Raw genomic sequence first — 22,050 nt, 5'->3', positions numbered from 1 at the left:
TTGCGAAGTGGCCAACGACATGATAAATCCGCTAAACTAGCACCAAACCAGCAGTTAGCATGCAGCGTCAGGCAGTCCGTGACTTGGGATGTGGAGAAAAATGGATTGAACTGAAAATCTAAACACTTTAAGTCAAACTTCAACTCACTCAGCTGTGAAATAGCTTGAAGCATGCGTCATGCTGCCATGGGATTTTCCTCAATCCTTGAAAATGTAATTAGAGTTTTGCTGGGCATTAATGTCTAAAAACCTAAAACGAGTTTTGTTGTTTGTGCATGTTCACCAGTGTTTACCATTGAAAGACCTACATATTTTGGGAATGTTCTGTAATGTTCCTTATTCATATGCATTTTTTCCTTTTCTGTTCACAGGAAGCAAAATCATTTCAAAGATCCAGAACTGAGTGATAAAAATGGCCAGTATCTCATGGGTCAAGGTGAGCACTGCAACATCTTATCTTATTATAATTATGCATTCTGTTTAAGTTGTGGCTTTTTGATTTTGATTAATGGAGTAACTGACACGTTTTTCTCTCCAAGGAGTGAAAGTTTACATTGATCCATTCACTTACGAGGACCCTAATGAGGCCGTGAGAGAGTTTGCTAAGGAGATTGATGTCTCATTTGTCAAAATCGAAGAGGTTATTGGGGCGGGTAAGTCTTCCTTCCTCACAACATTCATTTCATTTGGACACATGATTTATTTTCAGACAGTACAGTCACGTATTCGGTTTCAGTCATTTGTAAGATATAACGCTAACACTTTACAATACAGTTCATTAGTATTAACTAACATGAACTAACCATGAGCAATCCATTTGTTACTGTATTTGTTGTTAGTTAATAAAAAATACAGCTGTTAATGTTAGTTCACAGTGCATTAACAACTGTTAACAAGATTTTAATAAAGTATTAATAAATGTTGAAATTAACATCAACAAAGATTAATAAACGCTATATAAGTGCAGTTCATTATTAGTTATCAATAATGTTAACTAATGAACCTTATTGTAAAGTGTTACCGATATAACAAAGGTGTATAGATCATTTTTCTGTTCGCACAGAAAGCAAAGTCTTTGATATTTAACACACAGCTAAGAGATTTCACAGAAAACGTCTTTTCTTATTACAGTCGCAACTTGGCTGGACTAAAAAATGGTTACAAATTGTGTGCTTTGTTTTGCCATTTCAGGCGAATTTGGCGAGGTCTGTCGGGGACGGCTGAGGATTCCTGGGAAGAAGGAGAACTACGTCGCCATTAAAACTCTTAAGGGTGGATACACAGACAAGCAAAGGCGGGACTTCCTTTCCGAAGCCTCAATCATGGGCCAGTTCCAGCACCCCAACATTATCCACCTGGAAGGCATAATAACAGCCAGCTGTCCCGTCATGATCCTCACAGAGTTCATGGAGAACGGAGCTCTGGACTCCTTCCTGAGAGTAAGTATGCATCTAGTGGTACGTGTTTGTTGACGTAACATCTCAGTGGCTACGTTTACATTGAACCAAATAATCCATTAGTTATCGGATTGACGGCTCAGTCGAACTGAAAAGCCTTCATGCAAAACACCTTAATCGAACCGATTGAGCTCAATCCGAATTCAATTTTGATCGGATTGAAAGGGGTGGTTTATTCCTTTTCTAATCCGATCGAGAGAACATGTAAACACTTGATTGGATTGAAAACCGAAACTGAAAGGACTTATATTGAAGATATTGACATATAAACGCGCACATTAACCTGATCACATGATTAGCGTTCACTACGTTCGGATTCATCGATCGGAATGAATCGTTGTGCATGTAAAAGTAGCCAGTGATTCTCATACACGAGGACTCTCTGACATGATCTTTGTTTCTCTCCAGCTCAATGATGGCCAGTTTACTCCAATACAGTTAGTCGGCATGCTGCGCGGCATCGCATCGGGAATGAAGTATCTCTCCGAAATGAGTTACGTACATCGGGATCTTGCCGCACGGAACATTCTCGTCAACAGTAACCTGGTTTGCAAGGTGTCCGACTTTGGTCTGTCGAGATTCCTGCAAGAGAATTCTTCTGATCCTACATACACAAGCTCACTGGTGAGAGCAAATGCTCGGGCGACGTGAAGCACTTCACACGGACTCAATGTTTTTAGGGCGGGGGGGAATGCAACACGTGCATCATGATCTTAATTTCCACTGTTTATCAGAGCGTAACTGATCTGGTTCTTCTTTCAGGGTGGTAAAATTCCCATCCGTTGGACGGCGCCCGAGGCGATTGCATTCCGGAAATTTACTTCCGCATCAGATGTGTGGAGTTACGGAATCGTCATGTGGGAAGTGATGTCGTTTGGAGAGCGACCATACTGGGACATGAGTAACCAGGATGTAAGTGTTTGTTTTAATATGATGACATTTTGGTTAATATTGTGACAGTTTTACTTTAGATTAAAGCAGATGATAGAGCGGTGATATAGAGAATTATCCATTAGCAGTGGTTGATAATTATGTTTGGAATGCAAATGTTTGCAAATATTGCTTTAAGTTACACTACTGTTCAAAAAGTGTGTGGTATGTATGATTTATTTAACAGGGCATTAAATTGATCAAAAGTGACAGTAATGATTCACATTTCAATAAATGCTGTTCTTGTTCAACAAAGAAACCTGAAAGAAATGCATCTCAGTTTCCATAAAAATAAGAAGCAACTGTTTTCAACATTGATAATCATCATAAATGTTTCTTGAGCAGCAAATCATCATATTAGAGTGATTTCTGAAGGATCATGTGACACTGAAGACTGGAGTAATGATGCTGAAAATTCAGCTTTGATCACAGGAATGAATTGCATTTTAAAATATATATTTAAATAAATCGTAATAATATTCCACTATTGTACTGTTTTCACTGTATTTGTGATTGAATAAATACAGCCTTGGTGAGCATATTTTTTCAAAAAGCAAATCTTACCAACCCCAAACTTTTGAATGGTAGTGTGCATTATGTTTCCAATATCACTCTAATTTTTCCGAAACAAAACATAACATTTTAAAAGTGCTAATATTGACATTATGCATTATACATTTATTTTCACTAATACATTCTTTCGACCCTGCATTCTCACTTCCTCTCTTTCTTCCTGCGCTTATTAATGAAATCTGTCTCACCCAATCAGGTGATCAATGCCATCGAGCAGGACTACCGACTGCCGCCCCCCCCTGACTGTCCCACATACCTGCACCAGCTGATGCTGGACTGCTGGCAGAAGGAGCGGACGGCCCGGCCACGCTTTTCCAACATCGTCTCAGCACTCGACAAGCTAATCCGCAACCCTGCCTCACTTAAAATCACCGCCCAAGAGGGGGCAGGGTGAGTTTCACATCCATTATCCATATCAATGACTTCTGCAGTTATTACAAAGAGCATTGCAGCCGAATACAGCAAAAGGTTTTTTTTTTAAATTGCAAACAATTTCTAATTTTTACACAAAATTACTATGGAAAGCATGCATCAAATTGCCCACTGATTTCTTTATTTTGGATCAAATAAATGTTAGGACATTTCATATTTCGGTTACATTTCAATAGTCCACTTTAGATATTCTACTAACTATAAGTAACTCGTCAACTAAGTCTCTTTAGAGTATTAGTAGACTGTTAGGTGTTAGTAGAAGTCACTTATAGTCAGTAGAATGTCTGTTGGGGGAAGCATCAGAATAAAGTGCAGAAATTAAGCAGATATTATATATCAGAATCAGAAACAAAGCAGATATCGAGTTGACAGACTACTAATACTCTAATGACTGCTGGTTGACGTAGTTAAATATTATTTGTAGAATGTCTTAAGTGGACTCAAATAAAAGCGTTACCCAATTGTCAGTTGTATTTCTATTGGTTTTATGTTGCCATGTCAACCAAAACAATGAACTCTTTCCCACGGAAATTTCGGCTTTCTGTTTTTTTCACTGCTGTACGGTAGGGGGCGCTATTACGCATCTTCTGAAAGAGTACTGAATCTCCTGATCAGAGCACATGCGAAAGGAAGCAGAAACAAATGATATCATAAGTAATCATATGCATATGTAAAATAATGCAATCACCAACATTAAACAGAATATTATTCAAAACTGCCTAATGTTACTGAATGAAGTGTCGGCCCAGGATGAGATACAGGACTGTGAAGCTTTGGGTGTTGATGGACTCGATCTACTCCATCTGTGTTTTGGTCATCGTTCTGAATCTGTTCCAGACGTAGTCTTTGTGGTTTTCTCAGCTTTTTGTTCAAAATGTTGCTTTTTTTATTAAACTAACGCACATTCAAGTGTTGATAAACAAAAAAAGAATGCATGAAGCTAGAATAAATTTTAGAAAAAAAAATTTTGTTTGTTTGTTTGAAAGCAGAGGTCTGTGTTTTTATAATACATATTCACATATTTTGTGAAAATGATCAAAAATGCTAGCGGTGACTGACACTTGTTTTCAAAACCGCTGGCGAATTAAGAGTTAATGTTGTGCTGTAACACGATTACTGAAAAATAGTTCTAACGTTACTTGGTCACAGGAGAGGTAATGCGATTACAGTAATGCATTTGCCCCAACAATGCTTGTCAATCAAGAACATAGAAGTGTCTGTTTTAGCTTTAGTCAGATCTCATTCCGTCCATCATTTCATTAGCTCACAGTATGGGCTCTTGTATGTTAGTCTTGCCCCTCCCCTCTCGGCATGTTGGCCTGTCAGCCTGTCAATCAAGTCTCAGTTTGGGCTCATATCTGTCCGTCACATTTTGCTCTCCCCTCCCCCTCGCCTCAAGGGAAAGCTGTTAGTTGGCAGCCTCTCTAGATTTGTGTTGCTGCAGGCTGACTCAAGACGTCATCTTAATATGGGCAATTACATGCGTTTTAACGGTCCCCTGTGTTCCTCCTCAGACCCTCTCACCCTCTGTTGGACCAGCGTTCCCCTCTGACGCCCTCATCCTGTGGGACAGTGGGCGACTGGCTCAGGGCCATAAAGATGGAGCGTTACGAGGAGAGTTTTCTACAGGCCGGTTACACGTCCATGCAGCTGCTCGCCCACATCAACACAGAGTGAGTGAAGAGACTATCACCTTCATCCAACAACACACTGAAATACAGATATAATAGAGAGCAAATTCGGAAAAATACAACTGCATTACAAGGAAGATTAAAAACGTCTTCTTTGGTGAAGAGGAAATAAACAGATTCACAATCAAATTTATAAAAAAATGTTTTTTTAAATAACTAAATAAAAACAAAGAAACTACATAAAAGGGACTTTTATTATATTATATTATATATTCTTCTGCTCACCAAGGCTGAATTTGGTTAAAAATACAGATTAAAAATAACTATTTTCTAGCATCATTACTCCAGTCTTCAGTGTCACATGATCCTTCAGAAATCATTCTAATATGATGATTTGATGCTCAAGAAACATTTCTGATTATTATCAATGTTGAAAACAGTTGTGCTTATTTTTTTATTTTTTCAGGACTCTTTGATGAATAGAAAAATCTAAAGAACAGCATTTATTTAAAAATACTTTTTTTTATAATTTTTTTACGTTAATTCTCAAAAAAGAATTCTTTGGAACAATGTATCACTTTTGATTAATGTAATGCATCCTTGCAGAATAAAAGTTCACATTTCTTTCACCAAAAAAAAAAAAAAAAACTTCCAAGCTTTTGAATTGTATTGTATATGTACATAAATGTATTATTTCTACATATGCAAACAACATAATATAAGCTTTTCTGTGTTCATGTCCGCTGTTATTTTAAAAGCTATGGTCTAATTCTGTTGTTTTGTCTCTCTCTCTCTTTCCGTGTCTCAGGGATCTGCTGCGTTTGGGAATAACTCTGGCTGGTCATCAGAAGAAGATTCTGTCCAGCATCGAAGCTCTTGGGATTCAGAACAAAACTCCAGGGAATGTGCTCTACTGAGTGAACCGTACACACTCACACACATGCAAACGCTTGTCGAGTTTGCAGGAGAACCTTCATGTAACCTGTCCACTCACAATCAGGAACATTTTTTACTTCCTTTTTACCGGGTCACTTAAGGATCAAGATTGAATACTTGCTTCCAAGACTACCTAAAGGGGACCAGTCCAGGAAACCTGTGGGAACTGTCACTGAAATACCACTAATATTACAAAGCTTCATTTGTGATATCAAACGGGTCTCATACGGGATGTTACCTCACCCTTTTCAGCATTTCGGGGTGCCATGTGATGTAATCCAAAAGAAAAGACTTGCTCTGACATCATCATGCAAAGACAGTGACGTATTTCCATTTCTGCAGAGTATTTTTCTAAAGGAGACTTTGATACCGAAGAGACTGAAGGAGGATAACGCAGCATAAGACGAGACATTTGATCTTTATAACGCAAGAATGTGGATACAAGTGATTATTAATGACGACTTTTGATCTTTCGTTTTAAGGATGTGTTGTGCGCGAACGGTCACACACACAGATACACACTACGTGGCTGAAGTGCTAGGAAAATGGTATTTTTTTAAAGGATGCACTCTGTGTGTGTATGTGAGCAGCAATAAGAAAAATTAGCACAAAAGTCTTAGCACTTTTTTTCAGAGGAGAAAGACACGAAGCAGAGGTTCCATTGGTGAATGAAATATGCGAAACATACGTGCTTCTACAAACACACACACACACACACACACACACACACACACACACACACACACACATATGTAGAGATCTGCAACACTTGAGTGGCACTAAAAAGAGACCAAATAAAAGACTGTCTGTTGTTTTATGAGTGGCTGAAAGACTCGAAACAACCTTTGAACGCGTGCCATACTGTTTGTTTATTACAGGAATGTTGTGCTGGTTTGACTCACCAACTTGAAGCTGGTGTTCATCATCAACTGACCACAAGATTCAAAAGCCACCCTTTCAAACCACGCGTGGGTTTATGGGTAGGAGGATTTGGTCTTCACATTGGAGATCCACAAGAACAAACCAGGGACTTTTATTCTGTTGCCTCTTCTTTTTTTTTTGTATAAATATATCTTGATTTATGTAAAAAGATTCATTTTCTTTGTCAGTGTAATCTGTGTTTCTGTTACAATAAAATGTATACATTTAGACTAGTTTTAAAATGTTCTTTCTTGATTGCTTCTATTTTAATAACACAAGGAACCGAATTTCACTTGATTAGAAAGAGTTTATTAAGACCGCTGACCGTTTAAGTTGATCGGATCACAAGTGGACGAACTTATACAGGTGTAAACGGGGTCTAAAACGCTTTGAGCTTGTCCACTTTCGAACACTTCCAGAGGTCGTGGAAAACACATTCGACCGGATTGCTTTCGTAGTGTAAACGCTCATGTGATCGAATGTGTTCAAACCGCCACAGAAGACCGTCTACTCTCCGTCTACTGAACTAATGCGTGAACATTATGGGAAGAGCTCTAGCCAGACGGGATTTAAACTTTGTCGGCTGGAGACTCAAGTTTGGTTGAAGAGGAAAAATGTACCAAGCACAATGTTCTCTCAGCATTCCTGATTTCTAACACACACTCACAGCGTTCGGCGTGATCTTGTGGCTGTCAGAGCCGAAACTAAAGCTGATGCTCTCCGTATGTTCTTCAGTCGTCTCCAGTTGTGTTCATATGTAAATTGCATGAGCTTATTTTGTCCATTAAATCGAAAGATCTAAAAAAACACACAGATTTACCTCCCATAGACCCTCACCTCGAAAAATCAGGACAGAAGTGGTTGAAAGTGGACAAAAGAGACGGATTAAAACACCAGGTGTAAACGGTAATGTGTCTCCCTCGTCTACTTGTGATCCGATCGACCAAAATGCATCTTAATACCAGGAGTAAACAGAGCCTGAGAGACTGTAATGTCCTCCCTAGTCCAAAAAGAGCATGTGTTGAAACTTAAGATGTGGTGACATTAACGATATTTCAAAACGGTCCATTGTTTATTATGAATAGTGTAGTGATGTATAAAGCACAGCTCACACTGAAGTCACTTTCATTCCAATCAACTTTCATTGGTCAACATGGCAACTCAATGTGACCAACCTGAACCGCTGATGCGAAATCTGCTTGGGGAAATTCCCAATCGCTTGGATTTCCTATCCTATTTCATCAGCGAAACTTCGCCTAACAATGGTAAATGTGACTGCACATGTGAAGTAAGGAAGTATTATAAATACTATTTTTCCTAAACACCAGAAGAACCTTTGATAAGATTAGAAGTATTAAAGTCTGTCAAAGCGTGTGATGTTCCTGTGTGCTGTGTGTCCAAAATGTTGGAAATGGGTGGCTGTTTATTTTTGAGATAATTTTGGTTTGATCTTAACCATTTGAGAGGACCAGATTGGGTTGGTTTTGTGAACATTTCGCTATGTAATGCAGATTTGCAAAAAGAGGATGTTATTGAAAGATGGGGCAACAAACTCAAGGTGAAGGGCACATTTACATATGTAGTCAAGGCACAGCAGAAACATAATCTTGAATTAAGAAGCCTGTTTAATTCTAAGGTTCAGAGAGAGGGTGGAAAATGGTCATGACACACTAAATATGTTTTTGGCACATAAATCTCTCACAAACAATAAAAGTCGACCTCAGAGAAAAATCGAAATGAATGCAAATTTTATATGACCCTTTTAATTCTTGCTCTCTTCCCGTTCTCCCGTGTTCCTCTTTGATCCTTTTATCTGTGACTGACTATGCTGCTGTCTGCACACACACACACACACACACACACACACACACCTACTGGATGCATATTTCCATAATTGTTTTGGGGTTATCCGATTTCTTGGACATTCTTGTTTTAAGCATTCCTCCCTGAAGATACAATGACCTTCTTTCCTCTGCAGAGGTGCGAGTGAGATTTGGGAATGGGGCTTAGAGTTCACCTCCCCCTCCCCCCCCCGGTCTGTGTCTCTTCACCAATGGATCTCTTGTCCCCAATCCCTTCAGAAGAAAGAACCAGTTCTTTCCCAAGACTCCTTGAAAATGTCCTTGACTTAAACCTTCTTCTGACTTCGCCTCCGCTCTTTTTCCTCCCAAGCTGCAGTTTCCTTGCATGTCTGTTTGTAAGTTTATCCATCCCTTCTTTGCAAACACGTCTCAGTGGTATTTGGTCAGTCTCATGAAAATGTGTTTAGGTACACTTTTAATCCTAGAATCAAAAGATAATAAATTAGATTTTGCATAAAGACACAAAGTAATTTAGAAACGTTCTTTTAAAGACGATTATAAACATTTCCCCCTGGAATTCTAATGTGATGTGCCTCAATGTTTTACTTTTTAAAAGTTCTTTCTAATTTTTTCATAGATAATTATCTATGTTCTCAAAGATAATTATCCTTAGACTCCCATTACAGAAACAAAGTAATGAAAATCACTGTGTCCTGACTAAAGAAACACCAATAATTAGTTGAACCAATATCTTTTTTTCCCCTAAAGAAACATTTTAATCAATCGGTTATCTTTTTTTTTAACTGACAAACAAGCTGTAGGTGTAAACATAGCCCAGAACAAATCTAATAATATAAATGAAATAACAAAAAACACTAATAATAACGATATTCATAATGCATATTGTTTATTAGAAGAAAAATATCTGCATTATGAGAGTTGCATCACAGTAATAAGTTGTAGGGTTAGGGAGTTGTCATGAAAATTTAATTGACTTATTTTTATTTTGGAATGAAATATGACTGATAACCGCATTTTTTACATTAAAAAGCTTTTTTTTTATTTTTATTTTTTTTGGCTGCATTTGAAACCTATGTGGACCAAGTTGTTCATCTGCAAGAAACTGAAACAAGAAGCCTTATGTCAAACACAAATAGTTTTAATATTGGGTCCGTATTATTAGGGCGGGAGAGTGGTTAAGAGATTATGATTGTGGTAAGCCCTTCTGAATGCTTTAGTAAATTACACGTTGCTGTGCTGAGTTTCTGGGGTCTATGATTGTCTGTCTCAGTTGCGTGTCTGTTTGCTCCAGGAGCCTTTATCTTTCGAGGAAGAACACAAAGCACATTCCTCAAGTGTCCCACCCCACCCCCTACTCCAATCTTTGTCTTTAAACAATGCCTGCCAGACTCTCCTCTTACCATGCATCCCTTTGCAGGACAAAAGACAGAAGTCAGCACACTCCTCTCTTCCTTCGCATATGGACTTATCATCTTCCTCAGTCATTACTCAAGCCAAAAAGCTGCACTTCCCATCTTTAGCAAGCTCCCCAATGAAGTGTCTGTGAATAATGTTGAGTTCTCAACTCTCATGCTTAAACAATAAGCAATTAAGCATGTTTTATGTGCCAAACTACATTTTAAAAGGGACAGTAATCCACTGACAATTTCAGTTCAGATACTGCTATAGGAAAAATCATGAAGCTAGCATAGCCTTCAAAATTATGATCATTGACGATGATGTAGTTGGAGAAAAATAATCCATATAGGAACTAAGGAACATAAAAAAAACACCAAGACAATATTTTGAAGCCATGTGAAAAGGCGTATATCTTTGGAACACTAGGTGGCGCTGACATTAAATTTCTCAGATATCTTGAGGTCATGCTGATGATGATCCCTACCATAGATATCATATAAAGGCTAGATGGCTCAAAGCGGAGTCACTTCCGGCATCACCGGCGGCCATCTTAGGACAGGGCTCTGTGAATTAAGGTGAGTGAGCAGCACGCACACAAATCCTCTTATCTCACTGAAATCTGGACGGATTTACAAACGGTTTGGTTTCTTACAAACGTTATTAACGTGGCTATAATTCTGAATGCTTAAACATTTTGAACATAATTATTCATATGTATGCAGTATAATAGCTACATCTCTGACGTTTATAACAAACCAAACCGTTTGAAAATCGGTAGAAAATTGAGGAAGTTATGGTTATTTAAAAGTACATGCACCATGTTATGAGTGAGCGAGCACCCTGTCGTAAGATGGCCGCCGTGTGCGGATGTCGAGCTCCATTGGCCAGCAGCGCGGACGAGACATCTAGACTTTATGATATCTATGATCCCTACCACATTTTGTGCCAGTGTGTCGAAGCGGTTAAAGGAAATCAATAAATCATCTGGTATTCAATCTGTTTTCCTGTCCTCCCTCTGTCCACCTGCGGTCATTTAGTCTGTTTTCCCTCTTCTTTTACTTTTATACATTTGATGTATTTACATCAAATGTTTAAATGGTGGATGGATGATTTGACCAATTCTGGCAAAATTGGGATCAAAAGATTCAGCATGACCTGAGGAATTCATAATTTCTGTCAAATATTTCACAAGCTATAAGCAAAAAAAAAGAAGACATTTTTCAGATTTCATTATATGGCTCTGTCGTCAATTTTGACATGTACCCTCAAATCATGGTAATGAATCAATTTTAGGACAAAGGGTTGAAAAGTTACAACCAAAAGAAAAGTTGATATTTAAACTGATTATATAATATAATATAAAAACTGATTATTCCTGCCCACCCCATTAAGTATGCCAAATTTCATCATTTTCCCACGAAAAGGGGAAGAAGAAGAAGAAGAAGAAGAAGAAGAAAACTAACGGATGTTATAGGGGCTACGCATTTTTGGTCAACACAGGAAAGAAAATGTCATTCCCCAAACCATTTCAGGTCTTTAAGGTCCTGTTTACATCTGGTATTAAGATGCGTTTTGGTCGATCGGATCACAAGTAGACGAGGGAGACACATTCCCGTTTACACCTGGTGTTTTAATCCGTCTCTTTTCTCCACTTTCAACCACTTCTGTCCTGATTTCTTCTATGGGCGGGTTAATGTATGGGTTTTTTAAGATGTTTCGGTCTAACGGACAAAATAAGCTCTCACAATTTACATATGAACACAACTGGAGACGACTGAAGAACATACGGAGAGCATCAGCTTTAGTTTCTGCTCTGACAGACGCAAGATCACGCCGAACGCTGTGAGTGTGTGTTAGAAATCAGGAATGCTGAGAGAACATTGTGCTTGGTACATTTTTCCTCTTCAAACTAAACTTGAGTCTCCAGCCGACAAAGTTTAAATCCCGTCTGGCTAGAGCTCTTCCCATAATGTTCACGCATTAGTTCAGTAGACGGAGAGTAGACGGTCTTCTGTGTCTGTTTGAACACATTCGACCACATGAGCGTTTACACTACGAAAGCAATCCGGTTGAATGTGTTTTCCACGACCTCTGGAAGTGTTCGAAAGTGGACAAGCTCAAAGCGTTTTAGACCCTTTTTAAACCAGTATTTAGTGTTGTCCACTTGTGATCCGATCGACCAAAACGCATCTTAACACCAGCTGTAAACAGGGTCTAAGAGGAGTGTTTTGGCACAAACTAGAAAGCTAATGGAACTGAAATCATTCTAAAAAATTCATTGCACGAACACAAAAATAAGGGGATTTGGAAATGAAAACATAGTCTTTGTCAATTATGCACACTTTTGTAAAATAAGTATAGGATACTCACTTAATTATGGGCTTAAAAAACAACAACAAAGTTGTTTCACAGAATCCGGCAAACATTGACGAACAAGTGCTGTAATTTAGTTTTTGAAGTCGCTTTGTTTTACTGGTCTGTTTTATAGGAGGTCATTCTCTTGTGCTTTAGTGTGTGTTTAGTGTATACTGCTGTGTGTGACACACTTGTCAGAGGGACGTCTCTGGTGCCTGAGTGTTGACAGAGTGTGTATGTGACCTTTGTGTGAATGGCCATCCATTATAGAACGACGGGGAAGATAAGGACAGAGGTCTGTCCTATTAGAGGTGTGTGTGTGTGTGTGTGTGTGTGTGTGTGTGTGTGTGTGTGTGTGTGCGTGTGTGTGTGTGTGTGTGTGTGTGTGTGTGTGTGTGTGTGTGTGTGTGTGTGTGTGTGTGTGTGTGTGTGTGTGTGTGAGAACACTCAGCTCTTTATGTCTAGTTCATTCTTGTGTGCAGTGAAGCATATGGGTAGACCTGACTGAAGAGGGGACGGAGATAAGAGTGATATAAAACCAGACACTCCATAAGGGGTGTGTGTGTGTGTGTGTGTGTTATTAACATTCCATGCTTTAGGGGGATTTGCTGGTCATAATAAGAGTTAAAACAATGTTCCGAGTTGAATACAAGTTAAGCTTTGAGGACAGAATCTGAGACACAGAAACAAATACGATTCCTGATCTGTGTAAAATGTTGCTCTGTAATACAGAAAAAAAAATCCACCACAGGTAATGTATAGTCTCAAATTAATCCGCCTAGAAAAGTAGTCCTACTTAAAAAAAGAAAAAGATGATGTAGCAGGGCTGGATTATGGACTGGGACATTGGGCACAACTGCCAGGATCATCTGCCAAAGACAAGAGGGCCCTCAGCTTTAACACTGCGAGTTGACCGGTAGGATATAACATAATAGTGACCAGGTAAACTTCAGCATACTAATTGATGATAAGGAAGGCAAGAAAACAGAGGAAAGCTTGGCCTGAAAAGCAAGAGATGGTACTCTTACTTCCTAACTGTCCTAAAAACTGTCCTAACTGATTTGTTTGGGCATCCTTTGCTCATCTAGACAACTTTATATTTCAATAGCTCACATTATTATCTGGCACACATTATTAAAATACAAGCTACACATTTCTGCTTTTAAACTCTCCTGTGAACTTGCCTGATAGACATCCAATGAAAGTGCATTATTGTGACATGTCTTTAGTTCGTTTTCACAAACATAGAGTCGAGTCTAATTTTTTTCCCCCGCTATATTAAGTCATATCCACAAATCAAAGCCGTAAGCATGTCTTGAATATTGGGATGGCCAAACCAAGTTTTTATTTTAAAATATGCACACATTCACTCTTACGCGTATGCCTAATATGCCGAAAACATGTGACATTCAATTATGGATTACATGAATTAGCCTACGTAAATTATACATTTATAATGGACCCTTTAATGTCTCAGAAGTAGAAGTCGTCATAGTTGGGTAAACTTCTGAACTGGTGAACAGAAACTATACAAAATACAAAAAAATCCACAATAGCATTTCTAGCACTTTACAAAAGAGGAAAACATATCAAAATACTCATTACTGATCAGATGACCAGTGTAATCAATGACACAAAGTATCGTGTAATATGTAATGTACATTATATATATATATATATTAAAACATTGCTAGATTTACAAGGTTAATGACTGTGGAAATGTATCAGTCTGTGAAATGGGTCCATTCAAAAAGGTGAAATTTGACAAAATATTTTATAGCTTCCATCACTGGATACTACTGACGGACATTTAACATTTCATTCATAAAAAAGTAATCTAATACTAAATGTTTAGCTACTTACATCTTACCTTGCACTCTTTAACCATTAAAACTGAAGTGTCATGCTGGAATACTCCTTTAACTTCTATGAACAGTAAGCCCCGACTTCTTTGATTTGATTGGCCATTTCAGTCAGCTTGACATTGACAAGCGCTGTTAGACCACTGACTGAGACAGACTATCCTAAAATTTTATTTTGTCATCTTAACACCAACAAGCAAAGTTTTGCATAATTTAACCCAGCAGAGCATTATCAAAAGCATCATATCTGATTATTGCTGGGATCTTGTCTATGGTGGTTACAGCCCTTCCTCATCTCACAGTAGCTCATCACACACACACACACACACACACACCGGAAGAGTCAGAACCCCTTCAACATCGCATGCATTTCAAGAACAGCTCAGATGTTTCGCTTCTCTCTCAGCCTGAGGTTATCTTTCCTTCCCTCCATCAATCTGTCCATGCCTCTCTCAGTCTGCGTACGGTTTAGTGTTTGCCCACCTCTATCATTCTTTCAATCAGTCTGTCTTAACTTTAAAGCCCGGTCTATTTGTCCTCTTTCATATCACTCCATTTGTTTTCACTTCCTCAATCCATCTTCCTTGTCCACACATCCACCTCATCAATCTGTTTTCCTGTCCTCCCTCTGTCCACCTGCGGTCATTTAGTCTGTTTTCCCTCTTCTTCTACTCTTCCGCCATCCCACTCCTCAGTGATTTCACCTGGCTGGGAGCCGTGCACTAATGAGAGGGTAATCAGAGGGATTTTCGCCTGAATCGGCCCTTCGTTCGCCCCAGGCTTCAGCGGGCCCTCGGGGACCCGAGCGTGGTGGAAACTGCACAGTTAAAACTGTCTTATTAAACTTCCCTCAAGGGGCCGAACGTTCACAATCAGCCTCAGTCCCAGAGTGAAGAATTTCATTGTCAGGCGACCTCTGATCCGGGTGTCTTTCCTGCGGATCAGCAAGTCTTAATGTGATTGTCTTGACTGCTCAGGCCTTCCCTTAACCTGGGTGGGGGGTTGGTTTTAAACTCTGATACGGGATCAGCTTTAGCTAGCCTAAATACTTTTTTAATCCTTGTAAAGATAGCATGAAAATATCAACATACATCCCTGTTGAGTAAAAACCCACACTAGTCCTGCAGAAGCCTGTCTTACAAAGGAGTTGTTTTTGACTTGACAAAAACCAGCGGCCACACAACACTTGCTATAAACCACCTCGGGATTTCATCAGGAGTTTGTAATTATCTCAGTAGCATGTGCACTGGAAAGTGTGACCTGAATAGCGAACAGCCACTTACATCAAACATGGAGAAAATCGGTGTGATTCATTAAGCACCCTCAAAGGCACTCAATTAAAACTATAGAGCATGACTTATTTTTGTTGGCCAACCCAGAAGTTGGCATCACCCTGGTTCCTTTGATCATTTTTTTGCTTAATTTTTCCATTGATTTATGGATTATTGCAGGAAATAATCTCTGTGACTAACAAATGGCAGAAGTAAAAAGCTACGCACAAAGAGCAGCACGGTCACATGACTTCAACATCACCACCTTTAAGCTTCAGTCAACTGTTTCAGTTATTAAAACACACATTTTCTCTGAAAGTTTGAGTTAGAATAGCATACAACAGCATGATTATATGAGGTTGTGAAAGCGACTAGTGAGTAGATGAGTTTAACCGTTTGGTGTGAAACTTTTTGTGTCAACATCTAGACACTTGTTAGAAACCACCTTTTTCAAGACACTTAACAGCTTTTAAGAGCACAAGGGGGTATTACTGATGTGTTTTATGTCGTAGAAAGAAAAAAAAGAATATATCTATATATACAGGTAGGGTTGCCAACCGTTCCGTATAATACGGAATCGTCCCGTATTTGACACATAAAAGTCTTGTTCCGTATTGAACTGTTACGGAACGCACTTTGTTCCGTATTTTTGAGAATCAATTCAGTGCAAATCCATTTTTCATTTTTCAAAATTTTCTTCCGTGGGAGCATGTCACACCCTGATTGCAGTTTAAACACAGATTACATGAAAAATATTTGAGGGCTACTTGCTAAATGCTAACATATATTTTGCATGAATAATTTAACAATTTGCCATGTTAAACACCATTTCAGATGATTAAAAATACTGTGAATTCAAGTTCAATCTATAAAACTAAAATAATTTTAATGCATTTTGTTTTTTAGCTAAAGTTGGCAGCCACAGCTGCTGGGTTTAGAACCATAAACAGTTTTTTTTTTACAACATTGGCTGCATCTGAAATAAAACACTTCTCTACTAGCCTATATAGTATGCAAATTAAAATATATATATTTATAATAAATCACGAGTAGTAGCCTACATCTGAATACACAGTAGGCCTACTCAAAAAGCGCCTATATGACCTAGTACATCCAGCGAGAGTCTGAAGTGCACATACAATGGACACTTTATATCCCACAAGGCCACGGGAGAGTTTGTTAATGGCAGTGAAGTGCGAATGGTGAATGCAGTACATTCATTGCCTACATTTAACTCCACTTTTAGACACACTCGCAAACTTCCTCAAGCACTTCCCCACAGAGAATCCCCACCGCCATTTGAAGAGCGTTCAATAAGTAGATGAGGTTAGTTTATTCGGACAGACCCTCAACCCCTCAATTTTGTACATTCAGACAGATCCACAGACCATGATTGTGACGTCACAGCAGATTTTGCTTCATGTAGGCTACTCCCAACCCACACAACTCTAGCGTATGATATTGGCATTATTTTGACATTTAATACTTGTACCTTACATTGACATTATCAGAGTTTATATAATTTACATTTGTGTATTTAATTTTTACATTAACTTAACGGCCCAAACATACACAGGCCTATAGAGAGCCTAAGTCCCGCCCCTCCGCTTCCGGCTCATGGGACCTTAGTTCGGAAAAAATATGTATGGAAGTCAATGGCGAGAGATAACTTATCTTTTTATTCCGTCTGAACTGTGCCCTGAACTACACATATGATGTTTGTCAATTTAAAAGGTAATTATGAAAGTCAAGAAAGTCGCAGTTTGTCATAAAACAGAAGAGTAACATTTAGTTTTATGTGAAAATCGCTCAATGAACTACATCTCTCGTCTCGCACTATGTACGTCACAAGATCCGTTGCTCGTATGTGTGTATTCTGGCTCAAAACACTCAGGCATGACAGCATAACGTTACGATTATAATGTAAGACTATAGAAAAAATGACAGACGTTAGCTTCAGTAAAGTTAGCTTCATTCATTGAGAGAAAAGGTATGACGTCGCATGTGCGCCTTCTGGGTTTGTAGTCTTTGTAATTACGTATTTTCACAGTCTTATACCTCAGCAGTTTTACATCAAGCTGCGACTTTCTTGACTTTAAAATGTATCTTTTAAATTGACAAACATCATATGTGTAAATCAGGGCACAATTCAAACGAGATCAAAATATTTGTTGTCTCTCGCCATTGACTACCATACAATATTTTTCCGAACTAAGGTCCCATGGTGGTCGACCGGAAGGGGAGGGACTTAGTCTCTCTACACACCTTATGTAGCCCCGCCCCTTTTCAGCGCTGCACGTTGTCTTTTGACTTCCGGTCTGTATTTTCACAGCGATTTTGCGTGTTTATTAATGAACGGCTCGTTTTAAAATCTTCCCGGTCGAGTCGACTGACATCTGTTAAGTCGTCTGCTTTAAACATTACAGTCCTCATGATAACTTTCGTTAACTTTACATTAAGTAAATCCACTTCAAAAGCTAATTACTCCTGGACAGCAATGCCATAGAAATATACAGAGCGACCGCAAAAACGGAAGTTAAAAGACAATATTCTAAAGATGGTGGTGCCCTTGTTTATCTGGCACATAAGGTCTATAGAATGGTGCGTAACTATTTCATAAGGGATCGTTCGGTATTTATGGAATGGTCCACCAGAGGGTCATGTCTTTATTCTTTGTTATTCTTTATCCAACTTTTTTTAATCTAGGGGGAGGGTCACCCAACTTTTCTAGTCATGAAAACAGCAAAATTTCAAAGTGGCTTGTTTGGTGCATATTTTTCCAGGTTTAATGCACGAGCAAATAATGAACTTTTGTGATTGCGAATAAGTGTATTGTCCTGTGAGTAACTCTACCACTGCATTAACGTGATGTGAATGTACGTGGAGTTTTACAGTATTTGGGACTGAGGCGCCAGAACTGCAGCTGATAGAATGTGCGCTGTAGCCTGATACTAGCATATTTTAGTTTCCATGCTTATTGTGTTTCCACAACAATGTTAGTGAGTAAATCTACTGAAAAGGCCACCATAACAGCAGAGTGTGATGTGTAAGATGAGAAAGCTGAGGTTAAATCGTTTTTCATGGTTGTTAAAAAAAAAAAGCTATCTGAACATCTTTTTCAAGTGCAAAACAGTACACAAGTAATGATTAAATTATCGGTGAGGGCCATGCCTTGTCACAATCGTTTTGGAGGGGTCATAGAACAGTTTATTGCTGGCGAACGGTCAAGTCTATTTTGACTACAGATCTCAAAACTCCTCCAGTAGCCCCTTAAATAAAAAAATAACAGTCCCTTGAAAAAAAAAAAAAAAAAAAAAAAAAAAAAAAAACGCAAAAGCTACAGAGCAGATTCCAAGGGCTTAGGGTGTTCCATGTAAACACATGTCAAGGGTTTCACTAGTGCACATCATGTAAACTATATACAGCCGTCTAAAGAGCCTTAGAAGTACTTTAGTGGCAGTGAATTATTTTAAATAAGTACGTACCCTGAGATCATACAGTTTAGGACACAGCCAGGGTAATACTATGAACCTGGTTAACCATCAGCTAACATTGCAGCCATCAACCTAGCCCTCAAAAGAGCCTTAAACCAGCACTCATTTCACACCAAACTAGCTCAATGACATCTTGAACATACGTAAAAAGCTTTATTTGGTATACAAGTGCTTGAATAAAAGTCACTACACAATGAGTAAAAACAGTAAAAAGCCCAAAAATCACTTTTTTCCTCGTTTCCCAGGGGCTTTTGCAGCGACTTTCTCTCCAGATTCGCCCTCTTCTGCCTTTGCTGCGGTTTTCTTTCCTCCTTTCTTAGCGGCTGGTTCCTCAGCTCCCTCTTTTGATGCTTTAGAGGCTCTTTTAGCTTTGCTGGGTTTGGGCTCCGGTCCACCCTCCCCTGCAGCATTCTTCACCTTTGGCTTCTTCGCAGGGGCCACCTTTGAGGCGGTGGCGTCGCTCTCAGGCGTCTTAGCATCCTAAGAGAAAGAGAAGTTAGAAAGAGGGTGGATGTGCGTTCTGACTTCACAGCTGAGAATGTATAAGGTGAAAATAAGACAACTCACATCTGTGGCTTCCTTTTTCTTTGTGGGCTTCTTTTCTTTGCTTGTCCCTTGAATGGGAGGGGGAGACCACCATTAAAAAGACTGAAGCATTCATGACATTACTAAAAATAGTTGTCACAGCAGTCATTCTATATAGACAAGGTTTACACAAAGGGCTTTCAGTCCCAAGACCAGTTCACGCCAAAAACATAACCCATCTACACCAAAGGACGACAATGATTGGTTTACTCTAAGTGCAACCTGCCGTGATGTCAACATACCCACAGCACAACAACAGACTGAGATTAATATAAAAGAAAGAAAAGAAAGAGGACTTTCTATTTACACCAAGAGCAAATAGCCCACCTACTGGCAGAGGCTTTTTAAACCAGGGAGAGCTCCTAGTATACCAATCAGAGGCTCTTAGTGGTCCCTAAATCCAGACTAAAGTCGAGGGATGACGGACATTTTCCGCATCGAGACTTTGAAAGGTTCAAGTCAGAACTGCTCCCACAATATCCATTTTTAAATCCAAGTTAAAATCTTTTTTTTTTTTTTGATCTGGCTTATAATTCATGATTTCAGTTCTTTGTTTACTTGTGTCTTTGTATGCATTTTATTTAATGGTTATTTATTTTGTACAGCACATTGGTCAACGGTAGTTGTTTTTAAATTGCACTTTGAAAATAAATTGAAATATTTAAACTAACTCCGTTATCACGGCATACCGCTTAACATGCAACACTGAGGTGCAAATAGCATCTGCCACTATTTGCAAGTATAAATAGCATCAAACTATTTACACTTATTGCAAAGAAAGTACTGCCATTTTTATTTAGTGTACATAGTGATATGCAATTTACTACGTAAAAATAGTGAATAGGTTCTAAGAAAATGCTGCCATGTTCACTAAACTTGCCATTTAAACTTAGTCTATCGTTTAAAAAATAAAAAATAAATAATAATAATAATAATAATAATATAAATCTCACTTAGTGGAGATAGCCACTGCCAAAAAAAAAAAAAATTCTTTGCAAGTAAACCCAAGAACACCTTTACTCTCATGCTTTAATCATTGTGGATGCTTGCAATTCTCTTAGAATTAGAACAGTTCTTAACTTTAGTGTAAACATGCCTTGAAAGAGAAGTTTAAAACACTTTAATAGCCTATAAACTTTACCTTCACCCTTGGCTTTAGTTGCCTTGGCTTTCTTAGGTTTGGATGCTTTCTGCACATTTGGATCAGCGTTTTCCTTTGACTGCACCTTTGCTTTGGTCTTGGCAGCAATCTGAAAGAGGACATGGTGACCATTCAGGCATTACGTTATATTGAAATTCCTAACAATGATTCATAGAACGGCGCAAGAGAAAATGGAAGTTACCCTGAAGCGCCCTTGAGCACCTGTTGTCGTTGCGGCAGAATTCGCAGGTCTCACAAACACACCAGTCTCGATGCCTTTGTTCAGGGTTTTCCGCACCATAAACTTCAGCCGGGTCTCATCCACGGTCTTGTACTTCTCCTTGATGTAGCTACGGATTGCTTGAGCTGAAACACCCTTTCTGGAGTCCAGCTCTTTCAGAGCTTCTTTCACCATCTCCATGGTGGATGGGTGCGGAGAAACCTTGCGTCCAGCGGCCTTAGTGCTTGAGCTTTCAGGAGCATCTTAAACAACATTTAAACAAGTCATACTACAACAAATCCTAATAGGAACATTTTTGAATTTGATAAACATCACAAAACTGCTTGCAAACCTGGTTTTGTGTCAATAGTTTCATCCTCAGGATCCTTTGGGATCGTGGCAGTCGGTGTTGCAGAAGCTTTTTTAGGAGGCATTTCAAAATCAAATTAAAGATCAATAAAGTTAAAACCCACTCAGTTCACTCCAGCATGAATCCAGACAGCTTGTGTGTGTGTTTTATCCACGGAAAGCATGCTTTGCTGTTGTCTGCACCTGTTCATCATCAAGTCGTTTGTTCCCAATTAATTAGCCACATTAACGTGATTGGCCAGAAATAATTAGCTCAGAACTGAAGTGAAAGTGTCTACTGATTCCTTTCCAACCTAAAAGAGCTTTTAGAAGGACCATTAGAAACAGATTCAGGATTAATGAGTATTTTCCTCTGGAATTGTGGACATTAGTTAACTGAGGGACTGTTTACATGAAACCGTTTTCAACTAGAAATGGTTTTATTTGTTTTGGCCATTCATTTACACGACAACAGCGTTTTGGGTGCAAAATTCGCAAAATTTTGGAAACGGGTTTCAAAGTGCAAGTTTTTGAAAATGGTCTCCATTTAAACAACAAAAATGCAAATCTATGGAAACGATGACGTCATGCACATGCGCATTACATGTTCAATAGTGTTTTATCTACCGGCCTGGCAGCAGAATACAGCGTTTTTAGTCGTTTTCGGGGATCC

General features: G+C 38.8%; 2 protein-coding genes across 3 annotated transcripts in view; one reads left to right on the top strand and one right to left on the bottom strand.

The window, feature by feature from the left end:
• Positions 1 to 7,118, top strand: part of ephb4a (eph receptor B4a) — a 45,739-nt gene extending 38,621 nt beyond the window's left edge. For both annotated transcript variants that reach the window (XM_081365262.1, XM_081365263.1), the window contains exons 10-17: positions 372 to 436; positions 540 to 653; positions 1,192 to 1,439; positions 1,866 to 2,081; positions 2,220 to 2,369; positions 3,157 to 3,350; positions 4,907 to 5,065; positions 5,832 to 7,118. In XM_081365262.1, coding sequence (XP_081221388.1) covers positions 372 to 436; positions 540 to 653; positions 1,192 to 1,439; positions 1,866 to 2,081; positions 2,220 to 2,369; positions 3,157 to 3,350; positions 4,907 to 5,065; positions 5,832 to 5,940 — 1,255 coding nt within the window. In that variant the 3' untranslated portion in view covers positions 5,941 to 7,118. The remainder of the gene's footprint in view (positions 1 to 371; positions 437 to 539; positions 654 to 1,191; positions 1,440 to 1,865; positions 2,082 to 2,219; positions 2,370 to 3,156; positions 3,351 to 4,906; positions 5,066 to 5,831) is intronic.
• Positions 7,119 to 18,552: 11,434 nt separating this feature from the next.
• On the bottom strand, positions 18,553 to 21,664 carry h1m (linker histone H1M). The gene is made up of 5 exons (XM_081365668.1): positions 21,382 to 21,664; positions 21,012 to 21,292; positions 20,810 to 20,918; positions 19,651 to 19,697; positions 18,553 to 19,563 (listed from the first exon to the last, which is right to left on the bottom strand). Exons 1-5 carry the CDS (start codon positions 21,461 to 21,463, stop codon positions 19,306 to 19,308), a joined length of 777 nt encoding a protein of 258 aa, XP_081221794.1. The 5' UTR covers positions 21,464 to 21,664; the 3' UTR covers positions 18,553 to 19,305.
• Positions 21,665 to 22,050: the final 386 nt, after the last annotated feature.

The sequence above is a fragment of the Scardinius erythrophthalmus genome (genome assembly GCF_964197995.2).
Source record: "Scardinius erythrophthalmus genome assembly, chromosome: 5".
Lineage (NCBI taxonomy): Eukaryota > Metazoa > Chordata > Actinopteri > Cypriniformes > Leuciscidae > Scardinius > Scardinius erythrophthalmus.
The sequence above is the reverse complement of the archived record's forward strand: the minus strand, read 5'-3'. Positions and strand labels throughout refer to the sequence as shown.

Coding starts and splice junctions, on each gene's coding strand:
- h1m (XM_081365668.1), bottom strand. CDS start 21,463: ATGCCTCCTAAAAAAGCTTCTGCAACACCGACTGCCACGATCCCAAAG. Junction 20,919..21,011: donor GTGCTCAAGGGCGCTTCAGG/GTAACTTCCATT, acceptor GTCCTCTTTCAG/ATTGCTGCCAAGACCAAAGC. Junction 19,564..19,650: donor AGAAAAAGGAAGCCACAGAT/GTGAGTTGTCTT, acceptor TCTTTCTCTTAG/GATGCTAAGACGCCTGAGAG.